We start from the raw sequence: 13,733 nt of genomic DNA on the forward strand, positions 1-13,733 counted from the left end.
GTTTTTGTCTTCACAGATGATGCTAAACCTGCTGAGTTTCTCCATTTTTAGTTTTGTTTTAAATCTCAAGCATATGCAGTTTGTTTTGTGTTTTTTTTAAAATGGTTTTGTGTCCACTTTTGAATTGTGAAAAGTAGTTGGTTGAGTACAAATTCTGTCTGTCTAAGTTTGTCTTTCACCTGAAGGGAACTTTGTTAAACAGAGGAGAAGTGTAAATTGCTTATGGCTATGTATCTGTGGCTAGTAGTGGGAGAGGTTTGAGGCCAGGAATTCAAAATTTCATACAACATATTGTCAATGTCATTTATTAACTTCTCAGAGTTTATCCCAAGACTGGCTATTACAGTAGTATACAGAGAGAGATTTTTCAGTAGTAAATGATTATACCCTCTCTGTCTGAAAAGCACAATACACTCAGCTGTCTGTTGACCTGATGCATAGAATTCTTCCATAACTACAGCAGTTACATGGGCAGATGCTTACTATTGAATAAGAAAAAGGCCGCAGTCTGCAGCTTTCTGAGGTAATTCATTGGTGAATACTGGAAGTTTAATGTTATGCTGAGACATTCAAAAAGCATTATGCAGGGAAGAAAGGGACCCTCTTTTTCATTATTAAAAGTTTGGGGTAATTTAAGTGTTGCTGAAGCAGTAAATAAAGCTGGTCTTATTGCCGTAATGGGTACTTTTCTTGTTATTACATAAGGACAACCATTAGCTCCAGAGAAAGGCTATCAGCCTCTGATGCTCTGTTGTCAAGGCATTTTCCTCACAACACCACACCAACTTGCATCTACATAGTGCCTTTGACACAGTAACACAAGTCTTAAGCAAGATTTGACACTGCTGTTACCCTTAAGATTATAGGGATGTGTTGATTCTTTTCATGCCCTCTGCACCATTGGTCATAACAGATATTAAATTTAAGCAGTTTCACGTAGGTTTTAGACTGTACTTGGTTTAGTATGAGAAACAATTTAGCCAGTTTTCTTTTGTCAGCAAAGGGTAGTTTATTACAAAAAGCACTTAGTGAAACAAATATGTAAAGATTATTGACAAAAAAGGCTTAGTTTGTGCGAAGATACATATGACTTGTATTCTAACATTCCAAATTTAACATGAGGCAAATATGAGAAACTGAAAATGATGGTTGAACACACTTCACCGAACATATCAAAAAGCAAATGTGATCAGACACATTCCACAAATTTCTCAACAATTCCCTCAGATATTAGTGACACGTAGGTCACCAAATCTCATTAAAATTCCACAAGGGATTGAAGTTCTTCATTTACAGTGATCTTGCCTTGAAACTTCCTCAAAGCCACTCTGCCAAGGACTCTGTCAATCACTACTCACATTCTGGTGGTCCACCTTGCTATCCTTGAACTATGCTCTCCTAGACTTTTTGGAAATTGAGCCCGAGCACTTACTTGTAGGCACAGCTCCCAGCTTTTCACAAGTGGCTCACATCACCAAGTCAGTATTGCACACGATTTGTTTCTTGAACTCTAATCTGACTTGATTGCACAAAGTAAATATTGTTGTAGGCTTTCACCCCATTCTGTGCTCTACTGATTGATTAATTCTGTACCAGCTTCGATTGAGCCCTTCGCAGCTTCCTCAGCCCTCACTGCGGAGATCTATTCAACTACTTCAGGACTTCTGAGTCCCATGTTTCAGTCACACTCTTTCGTACATACACACATATGCACACACGCACATGCACACATGCACTACCCACCCAGTTTTCCAGTTCCACTGCCTATTCCATTTGAACTCCTGTTCAATGACCCCTGTACTGTCCTGAATGACTTCTTGAAACCTTGGAACCATGCCTTGTCTTTATTGATAGGCAAAGTTTAACATTACTAATATTTTAAAACAGTCAAATGTAGCACCTACGGAACTGCCTGTACCCTGAATTGTGACAATATTCAGAGTGCTGGCTCCTGCATCAACAGTTGATACACAAAAAGGAATTAATCAATTAATCACTGCTCCCGTAAAGAAATAGTGGGCAGTCAACATGTAAGGTTTAAGGAAAAGAGTGGGATTGGGAGGCGTAGACAGTTAGGGATGAAATTCCAGAGCTTGGGCCTTAGACAGCTGAAGGTAGGCATAAGGGGCCTGAATTGAGGAGTGCAGAATTCTTGGAAGGTTTTGGGGATGGTGGAGGTTACAGAGATAGGAAGAGAAGAGAAGAGACCAAGGTGAATACAAAGTTGAGGACTTTAAATTGCAGATATAACTGGACCATTATGAAACTCGACGCTAGCTATCTGTCAAACTTCTGTTGTTTTATTTATAGTTTATCTCCGAACCTTTTTTTGTGCTGAAGCTGTATGTTTCCAGATAGCTTCACAAATATTCTGTGTACTGCTGTGATTTAGAATTGTGCTGCACAACATAAAGACATTGGCCAATTGTACCTGGTTGGAATACTCTTCCTCAGATAGTGGAATGAGAAGTTTTACATTCAATTCAATAGGAAAACAGTGCCATGTTTTTATCAGCATGTCAGGAAGTGTGCATCAATAGTGCAGCACTCTCTTAATGCTGAATGAAATATCAACTTAAATTAGGGTCTAATGTTCTGGAGCGGAATTTCAATTCATAACTTTCTAACTCAGATGAAAGTGCCAGCTCTGAGCAAGTTGATGCTTACACTGCTGCAGATTGGATACAGTCTGCCAATATAACATGGTATATCTGTGTCAAATGTTTATATGATACCATGGCGTTACTAGTGTTGTGGAGAACAATGCAAGAGTTCTGAGAAGTAATTGGTTGACCATAAGTTGGTGCTAGGTTAGATCAAGACCTGTAGTTGTTTCTACAGATGAATGAAAAGCAAACCGGGTTTGATAAGAGGAGCCATCACTGATTATGCTGTTGGTGATCAATGGTTTATCTTCTCTACTTTTATTTCAGGAACGCTGTGTTGCTGTATTGGCTCGTGTGGAGCGCACAGACTTTCTCTCACCAATGTCCATTGGGGATGTAGCTCACGTCAGTGCGGAGATAACCTATACGTCAAAGCACTCTGTTGAAGTCCAAGTTAATGTCATGGCTGAAAATATACTCACAGGTAGTGAGAACAGAATTTTTAAATAATAACCTGGATAAGCTTTGTTTATGCTTTGCTTTGTATTCACTCTGCCTGTTTCTCTCTCTCTCTTTAACAAAACTGCCTGCTGAGAAACCAATGCAAATTGTTTCTGATGGCTTTCATTCTGTCCCCATATTTTTCCTAATGAATAGGTGTGGTAGATTATCTATAAAAATTCAAATGTCCCTTCATTTATCCCAACAATTAAAGGGAGTCAGGGGGCTGAGTTGAGTATGGTTGTCATTACAGAAGAGAAAGTGCTCGAAAAGCTAAAAGGTCTTAAAATTGATAAATCGCCTGGCCCTGATGGGTTACATCCTAGAGTTCTGAGGGAGGTGGCTGAGGAAATAGCGGAGGCGTTGGTTGAGATCTTTCAAAAGTCACTGGAGTCAGGGAAAGTCCCGGATGATTGGAAGATCGCTGTTGTAACCCCCTTGTTCAAGAAAGGATCAAGGCAAAAGATGGAAAATTATAGGCCAATTAGCCTAACCTCGGTTGTTGGTAAAATTCTAGAATCCATCATTAAGGATGAGGTTTCTAAATTCTTGGAAGAGCAGGGTCGGATTAGAACAAGTCAACATGGATTTAGTAAGGGGAGGTCGTGCCTGACAAACCTGTTGGAATTCTTTGAAGAGGTGACAAGTAGGTTAGACCGGGGAAACCCAGTGGATGTGGTCTACCTAGACTTCCAAAAGGCCTTTGATAAGGTGCCACACGGGAGGCTGCTGAGCAAGGTGAGGGCCCATGGTGCTCAAGGTGAGCTACTGGTATGGATTGAGGATTGGCTGTCTGACAGAAGGCAGAGAGTTGGGATAAAAGGTTCTTTTTCGGAATGGCAGCCAGTGACAAGCGGTGTCCCGCAGGGTTCAGTGTTGGGGCCGCAGCTGTTCACATTATATATTAATGGATCTGGATGAAGGGACTGGTGGCATTCTAGCGAAGTTTGCCCATGATACAAAGTTAAGTGGACAGACAGGTAGTACTGAGGAAATGGGGAGGCTGCAGAAGGATCTAGACAGTTTGGAGGAGTGGTCCAGGAAATGGATGATGGAATTCAATGTGAGCAAATGCGAGGTCTTGCACTTTGGAAAAAAGAATAGAAGCATGGATTACTTTCTAAACGGTGAGAAAATTCGTAAAGCCAAAGTACAGAGGGATCTGGGAGTGCTAGTTGAGGATTCTCTAAAGGTAAACATGCAGGTTGAGTCCGTGATTAAGAAAGCGAATGCAATGTTGTCAATTATCTCAAGAGGGTTGGAATATAAAAGCACTGTTGTGCTACTGAGACTTTATAAAGCTCTGGTTAGGCCCCATTTGGAGTACTGTGTCCAGTTTTGGTCCCCACACCTCAGGAAGGACATACTGGCACTGGAGCGTGTCCAGCGGAGATTCACACGGATGATCCCTGGAATGGTAGGTCTAACATATGAGGAACGGCTGAGGATCCTGGGATTGTATTCATTGGAGTTTAGAAGATTAAGGGGAGATCTAATAGAAACTTACAAGATAATACATGGCTTGGAGAAGGTGGACGCTAGGAAATTGTTTCGTTAGGCGAGGAGACTAGGACCCGTGGACACAGCCTTAGAATTAGAGGGGGTAAATTCAGAACAGAAATGCGGAGACATTTCTTCAGCCAGAGAGTGGTGGGCCTGTGGAATTCATTGCCACAGAGTGCAGTGGAGGCTGGGACGCTAAATGTCTTCAAGGCAGAAATTGATAAATTCTTGATGTCACAAGGAATTAAGGCCTACTGGGAGAATGTGGGTCAGTGGAGTTGAAATGCCCATCAGCCATGATTGAATGGCGGAGTGGACTCGATGGGCCGAATGGCCTTACTTCCGCTCCTATGTCTTATGGTCTTATTTCCGTGATGCTTGAATTGTCTGCTAATCCTGCGTGCCTTGTCCCAAAAGGTTTAAGGAAACAGCCTTATTTTGATGACCTGACCAGTTGAAGCTACAATTTGCTTCCATTATATAGAATTCTGTTCCAATTGTTTCCCCTGAATTGAGTTACATTATACTGATTCAAACTGAAACACTGGCAAGATGTCCAAGGTGGGAGATCATTGGAATAGTAATTTGCAGCATACGTTAGGCGGTCCTGGAGTTACACATTGAACAAATAAAAGCCCTGAGAACATTTTAGCTATTGAATTAACTTCACAGGAAACATACTGGCAAAGACGATGACAACATCCCAGACATATGGCAAAGTGAAAAGATAAGGATGTAATCAAAGAACAGAGTCTGAATTACTTCATACTATTTTTAGCAATCTGGTTACTGACTTGAAATTAAACTTTGGCCTATGCTATTTCAATGATTAAGGTCGCACATAGAGAGCACTAAATCTCAATATGAGAAATCATAAATGTCTTGAATATATAAGGTAGACAAATTTGCTCATAATTGTTAGAACTAGGGATGAGAATGTATAATGAACATAATGGGATAAAACTCATTTCAGTAAAAACAATTACAAGAAAGGAAGAATAATTGAATCTCTGCAGTGTAAAAGCAGATCATTCAGCCATTGAATCCACACCAACCCCTCCTTCCCAGACCCACCCCCTACCCTATCCCATGGCTAATCCACCCAGCCTGCGTGTCACTGGACACTGTGGGTCAAACTAGCATGGCCAATCCATGTAACCTGCACATCTTTGGACTGTGGGAGGAAACTGGTACACCCGGAAGAAACCCATGCAGACACAGAGAGAATGTGCAAACTCCACACAGACAGTTGCCCGAGGCTAGAATTAAACCTTGGTCCCTGGTGTTCTGAGGCAGCAGGGCGAGCCACGTGCCACTCCATCTCACTGGTTATTCCATTTTATTCAGTTAAAAAGAATTTTTTAAGTGCAAGAAATTGCCTAATGGAGGGTTGTGCGCATGTATGCATGAACACCATGTGCACGCATGCAGGGAGAGTAGCAACTAACAACTTTGTTGTCCTTATCTTCCTCCACTGTATGTATGGATTCTTGCTGATGGTCCAGGTCTTGGACACCAGATGCATTCTAGCACCAGACCCAAGGAGCAATTATTGCTATTCCATGCTGAAAGTATCACATCCAACCCTGCAATAATCAGAAATGGAAACCAGAATTATTTGACTGCATCCAGATACCCAAGAAACACACCTAACTAACACATCTGTTACTTTTCAATTAAGTTCAGCCTACTGAACTCTGAGTAGACAATGAAGCCAAGATTTTGTGCTCTACATAGTTCAGCTACATGGCAATCACACAATCTGAAAGTTGTAAATCGATATATAAATCAATCGACAGCTCAAAAACCAACTGTGTATATTTGTAAGTAGTACCAAAAGGATACAATTCCTTTGAATTTACTTCCACGGGTTATGGTTTTCTGCAACTGTTGACATAATTGATATATAGGTCATGAGGTAAACAATGTACACTTTCCAGCAGAATTCCCTTTGTAACGTTCAGAAGCTGAAATTTGGTGATGTTTCTTTCCTTAGCTCAGGGCACTCAACTGCTGAGATAACCCAACTCACCTTTGAACAGATTGAATCTGAGACATTCTGTTTGTCTATGGTCTATCCTTTTTTAAACTTTCATGGAATTCAATGCTATTGGCAAAGCCAGCATTTGTTACCCCACCCTAATTAACCAAGAAGATACTGGTGAACTGCAGTGTTTAACTACTCTAGTACATCTGGTGTAAGCATACACACAGAGCTGTTAGGAATGAAACTGTAGCGTTTTGACCTAGCAACAAGTAGTGGGATAGCAATACAGTTCCAATTTTTACATGTTACAGCTTTTCTGTGCACTTGCTACTCGTGCTTCTAGGTGATAGATGCCCTGGGTTTGGAGGCTGTTGTTGAAGGCTGCTGAGTTGCTGCAGTGCCACATACTGCTGTTACTGTACATTAGTAATGGCGGAAGTGAACGTTTAATTGGTGGATGGTGTGCCAATTAAGTGAGCTGCATTGCCCTGCAAAGTCTTTGAGTGTTCCTAAAACTGTCATCATGAAGGCAAGTGGAAACTACTCCATTACATTCCTGATTTATGCCTTGAAGATGATGGAGAGTATGTAGGGATTGGAGCAGTGAGTTACTAGCCATATAATTTCCAAGTATTTCCAGTATTTATGTGGTTGGTCCAGTTAGGGTTCTGGTTATTGGTAACTCCAAGTTTGTTGATGGCCTGGATTCAGAAAAGGTAATGCCACCAGATATTGAGGGGAGATGGCTGAAGGTAGAGAAGAAACACAGATAAATTGCTAACATTTTCAAAAAAACTTAAGCTGAATTTCCGATATTGAAGTGAGGCTCTGATACTCAGCCTATAGTTTGAGCCTTTTCCTAAAGCCAGTGTGCACGAGAATTAGGCAGCCCAAGGCAGTAAAATTGAATATACTGGACATGTAAAATTTTTAAAAGGTTGAAAATTTATGACAGGTTAGCTAACACCTGTAAAAGGGAAAGACAGTTTTGGGTGCATACCTCTCTTTAAATCTGCTTAGTATGCCTTCTGGAAGATACTGTTTTAACTTTGCAGCACTGGATCCAGAAATGAAACAATACAAATTACGAGCCTATCAATTTAGATTTATAATAATATGCCAAATTTCATTTCATTTCTTGACATAGGTGTTGCTTTTAAACATTATATAAGTTGAATGCATTAACAAACTTTGTGCATTTATCATTGATCTTTTATCAGTACAGATATTTTCTGATCATTTCCAGCTCTCAATAAATTTTACAGTATTGCAGCATCTGTATTCTCATCCACATGCACCTAACCTTGAGACTAAATTACATTTAATGTTTATTTACAAGGCAGCTTGCTTTAGACTGTACAGTACCAATTCTTAATGGCCTTCACCGCTATTTGTTGCCTTCAATAAAGGAGACAAATTGTAGGCCACACATTCACTAACAGCGAACCATAAACATGTTGGAGAGTGTAGTTACTCAGTACAATCTTCCCTGTTTGTCTATGAGGGTTGGTAATGAGAAGAGTAACTTCTTTGTTTGTAATGGAAGAAATATGTGGCGCAGACACAAAATCCTCTTTGCATCCTTTGTATAGACATAGTAACTTCAGTTATCTAGTTTAATTAGAAAAAGCTTGTTGATTATCTTCTGTAAATAGTTTTCCTGCAACACGTGTTGTTTCACAATTCAAAGTTGCTCTTGTATCTCTCTTCAGGAACATTTTCACATGTATTTATTTGTTGCAGTCCTTCACCTTGGTAGTGCTTTTGGAATGTTCATCTATTTCAGTGCCTGTGAGGCTCTGACTCGTCGGGTTGCAGAAATGACAAAACCTAGTACACTCCATATTTAGTATACTGAGTATAACCTTCTCAATATAAATGCACTGCTTGTAATTTAGCTTACACACATGGAAAAAACATTGCATTTAAAAGGCAGCACGCTGAATGAAAGTGGTAGATTCTGAAATGCAATTTGTCAATCTTTATCCTCTATACAACAACAAGCTTCCATGCTGGAGCAGAACAGTGTATCTTTGTGGCAATGTGGCAATCACCTGGTGACGTCTCAGTGGGCAGAACGTTATTAATCTGAAGCAACTGTGTGGAGTTGGCCATAAACGACAAGAGAAAAAGTGCAGCAGAGTCAAACAGAATGTGTTTCTTTAGCAGAAATTGTCAACTAAGTGCGAAGGAATTTAAGTGGAATGAACTCTTTTCTGTAGTGTGGATTAAAAAAATGACAAATTGAATGATCATGAACACTGAGAGAAATACTTCTGTCTTAGGAGATATCTTTAAAATGTTTTATGTTTCTGTACTGAATTAATCTTCGTATACAGAAGGAGATCTTGGAGTCCTTTAAACGTTGAGGGATGAATGAGTAATAGACAAGAAGGAAAATGATTAGGGATATTAATGAAGCATATATATAAGCAGGTGATTGGACTTAATTGATTAATTAATTGACTGGGTAGAGGATTTTATGGTGCAGTGGTAGTGTCCCTATCGCTGATCCAAGTGACCCAGATTCAAGTTCCATCTGCTCCAGAGGTGTGCCATAACATCTCTGATCCAGTTGATTAGAAAATAGATATGTAAAAAAAATTGACTGGGTAGATATGAAGGAGAAAGAGGTGGGACCAGTGAATGACAGAAACTGTATAACTGAGTGGTTAATAATCTCTATCTACAATAAGGGTGTCTTAATGTCTATCTGTGACTGACTGACTTATTTATATACATATGTATGTATGTATGTGAAGATTGGCAAGGGATGGTGAAAGCATGATGAAAGGTAATGGTTTCATGAACCTTTTAAGAACTGACAAAGTTGAAAAATTGGGGTGCTGGACAAGATCAAACTCTAGAGAGTTAGAGCTGAATGGTTGGATGTGTGGCCACTGACACTGAAAATATTAGAGGGAGTAATGAAATAAAAGTAAGCCAGTATCAAAGAAGCAGAGATGTTTTCAGTGGCATTTGGGTGAAGGTGATGGCAGATACCAGATATAGGAAAGGATAATGCTGTGGAAGTATTTGAAAATGCAGATTAACGATGGTTAATCCTCTGAGTCACATGGGCTGCTGGAGCTTGGGAAGTACAGGAAAATTACCTTTTGTGTAGGTGAAACATAACATTCTGACCTATTTGTACTTGATGAAAAATGGTATAAGAGAGGTTGACAATCTTATAGTGATTAAGACACATTTGACAAGATTGATCAAAAAATGCACAAATTTCTTGATCAGAAATGCAAAGTCTTCATTATGTATCTAAATTATCCTAAGTCACAGCAGATTCAAGAAGAATACTTATACTCAACTCCATATGTGAATGATAAGTGTCATTAGGAATGTGTGATGGCAAGCAAGGGCCAGTGAAGTCCAACACTGTGCAAACCTGCCTGAAATGCACAGAATATTTCAGCACGCGACGCTCTCTCTGGACCAAAACCAAGTTGTTTATCCCCCGACCCTCACCCCCACCCCAAGTTTAGGTGAAGATAACAATAACTTTCTCAAAGCAAGTGTAGTTATCCAAGTCCCTTGGTTGGAGCACTATCAGAACCTTCTCAATTGGGAGTCAGTGTTGTCAGGCAAAAAGAATCTCTTAACAGCTTTGGAGATCATTGGAGATATTTGGATGGGTTTCCAATACATGCTAATATACACATGGCTATCCAGTGTAAGAATAATAACAAGCTGCTAAGATACGCACGGCTATCCAGTATAAGAATAATAATAAGCTGGATAACAATAGTACAGAGATCTATCGAGGTGATGCTGACATAAGCTCTCACTCAAACTCTCAGGCTTTCCTACAAAAATCTGGAGAAACAAAGATAATGTCTTGCAACATTTATAATCCACTATTGTTTGTTTTTAAGAAAAGCAATGTAACAATTTTGAGAACAGTAAAGGCATTTTCCCTTTGTTCACTGTGGGGAAGATTCTCAAAAGAAACCCCCTTGAACAGTCACCTATTTGTCAATGAAATTCCTGCTGTGGAGAGTAACATAAGGAAATAGACTTGGAATCCTGGATCAGAGAGACTCCTTCAAAATCCAAACAAAAAGATTCCTGTGACATTAACATTTATAATGTAATGCAAAGTACAAATTTATTAAACACTGGCTTTAAAAAAAACATAATGTGCAATATATTAAAGTCAAATATAATGCATCTGGAAAGAATTCCAGTTATTTTGTATAGCAATGTTTTTAGTATAGCAACGTTTTTAGTATATATTTGATTTTCCCATATTATGTTCTAGTTAAATTGAGAGCACACTTAAAATATATTGCCTTCAATATATTTACACAATTAACACAGCTGGAACTTGTACACTTGTTATAATGTCTGTCCAAAACACTATATAATACTACATCACTTTGGCACTTCTTACAACCAGCAACAGCATTTTCTTCACAATTTCAGTTATTTGCACTGATGATATTTAGTGAGAGCCCTTTTATATAGTTTTAACAGTTTCAAGGAAAGGAAGAGGTGGAATTCTGAAATTTTGAGGTGCCACTAAAAGAGATGGTGTGATGAAAGCAGAGAGAGAAAAAACACTTGCTGGAGAGCCTGCTTGGTATTCTTAAATCAAAAGAAATGACCATAGCAGATTGATTAATTGAAAATAAATGAGAAGTTTTATAGCTAGAGTGAAAGCTTCTAATGTATGCTTTTGACAACCTGAAATATGAATTTGGAAAAGCAGTATTCATTTTTTTGAGATAACACAATGAATTGATATGGTGCAACCAGAAACAGATACTTTGCAGTTTATGCATTTTAAGGAAAATGAATGGTGAGTCCTCTATCCACAGGTACAATAAGATCATGACATGTCTTGTGCTAGCCCCAGTGCAATGCATTGTAATATTGAGTCAGATTGGCTTCTGGAGTTAAACATTAACATTATATCAGGTTTGCTTTTGCACTTTGGCTCAATCCATGAATCAACTGTGCACAATCACATTGCTCTAGTTCCTGAGTCAGGACTTCTTTTCTCTTCTTGGCTTGTTATTGCAATCTCTAAGGTAGGTCATTAGTGCATTAAATATTGTATGTATCTTGCTATTGATCTAAACCATGTCATGCGGCAGGAGACCAAGTGAATTGAGGCTGGAAAGATTTTTCAAGAAGTAAACATCCTGCTGATTCTTCTGACCTAAGTTAACCATGGCATGTGGCATTATATTAGTTTTGCTAGCCTAATATAAAGATACATTGTCCACCTTTTTACAAAGGTGAATACCTTCAGTAGTACTTTCAACATCTCTGCAACTAGACCCATAAGCTTATGAAATATTGTTGCCAATATAATGTTTAATTGTACAACATCTACATGCATGTCTTTGATATGCCTTTGTCCTCCATTTAAAGGTCAGGAGAATATAAAGTTTTTTGCTATAATCCTGCACAACAATGCTAAACTATACCGTCTAATTATTAATGAATTACTGATTCTTGATTCTGTATAAGTAAATGCTCACTTTTATACCTTGAAGGCAGCCAGCATGTAAGTAAACATTGTATATGCAGTTCAGATTTCTGCCATCCACCACCACGCATGGCCCAAAAGTAGAAAACTATTATATAACAGTGCAAAAAGAGGCACCAAGTGTTTGATTGTCAGCAACTAGAAAATCTGCAATTAAAACTGATATTTAATAGTGGAGAAGCAGTAGGGAATGAGAGAAATTGTAAAATAAATTTTCCTGAGCACTTCCCTTGAAGCAATGTTTTACAGCAACTGACAACAGAAAATAATCAGAGCAGAATTTATTCTGTATGTCTGTCATATCCAATTAGCCTCAAGTTTCTAGGGAATGTGTTACATTCTGTGAAGAGGACTAAAATATACAAAATGGGCATATCACATATTTTTGTAACCCACCCACCTACGTCATTTTATTGCTGAATCAATTTGACCTGTGTAGCAAATTCTCTTTTAAAAATAAAGATATATATGGGTGGTCAATGACTGCACTTTGAGTACTTCTTAAATTTTTGATCAGTCAAAAGAAATTAAGGGTGAGAGCGGCTTTTGGTTAGCTGGATGTTGTTCTCAAAAGGAGACATGCAACATTTCCATATTGTTGCTATAGATACCATCCTGTCAGGGTTGTTTTGGTTGGGTGTGATGCAAATCTCATTCCCAAAAGCATACTGTCAGATTCAGTTTGAGTCAAGACCCCTGTACATTTTTAGCTACATGTTATTATTATTTTGTGGTAGACCAGAAACAAGAAATAGATTATAAAACTTACCATTCTGTTTCTTTCTTTGGCATTTTAAATGTGTTTTAAGATGGAGAAAGGTTTGAATTCCAGTAAAGTTCAATGATTAATTAGAACAGGTTGCCATGGAAGAGTCAGTGGATGAAATTTGCATATAAAAATGAAATATGGGGGACGGCTTAGAAATGGAAAAAGACCCTGTTTAGTATTTGGTATCTGTTTTGAACATTATAGGTACATATATTATGGTTTTATGTTTGTGTTGCACAAACAGGTTGTTTAAAGGTCCTGAAATATATTAAAAAAGGCAACACTTTTTATCCAATATAATTTTTCATTCTGTACATCTGGGAGCCTAGATCATTTTGTAGGTAGATTTATCTAAATTATGATTTTGCCCTTTAGATATAGTAACACCAACATCTTTGCTCACAGTAAGATATCAGGAAAAAAAAATATTTTAAATATAAAAATATTTGGTACATCACAGTAAGTAAGATGTTCTCTCAGAGTTATATATCAGTGAGATTATAAATCTGCTGCAATAAATGTCTTTTTGACTACATACAATCCACAGAAGAAATCATTCTTCCAGAATGTTCAAGGTACACGAATCCTTACATTGCTAGGATGGCAGGTTTTAATAAAATAATTCCCTAATAAAATTTGTTGTCTATTTGGTTATAAATATTACAGAATTTATCAATTGAAACATCTCCTGAGTCACTATTATGCAGTGCAAAAGTTTCAATCTGATACACTTTTACAATTAGCAGTCAGCAAATAGCTGAAATGTTTGTTAGAATAACTTTATTTTCTCATAAAGATAGGAGAAGTGTACTATAATAGGAAGGGGGTCTCAAATTTCATGGCTACTTTTGGTTGGAG

At 38.3% G+C, this 13,733-nt stretch overlaps 1 protein-coding gene across 6 annotated transcripts in view; it reads left to right on the plus strand.

Moving 5' to 3' along the window:
* acot7 (acyl-CoA thioesterase 7) overlaps positions 1–13,733 on the plus strand; it is a 284,291-nt gene that overhangs the window by 47,498 nt on the left and 223,060 nt on the right. For all 6 annotated transcript variants that reach the window (XM_087980339.1, XM_087980340.1, XM_043676080.2 and 3 more), the window contains one exon: positions 2,934–3,090. In XM_087980339.1, the coding sequence (XP_087836465.1) occupies positions 2,934–3,090 (157 nt within the window). The remainder of the gene's footprint in view (positions 1–2,933; positions 3,091–13,733) is intronic.

Source organism: Chiloscyllium plagiosum, unplaced genomic scaffold, assembly GCF_037043375.1.
Source record: "Chiloscyllium plagiosum isolate Xiang-an unplaced genomic scaffold, Cpla_swu_hap1 HiC_scaffold_37, whole genome shotgun sequence".
In the NCBI taxonomy this organism is placed as follows: Eukaryota; Metazoa; Chordata; class Chondrichthyes; order Orectolobiformes; family Hemiscylliidae; genus Chiloscyllium; species Chiloscyllium plagiosum.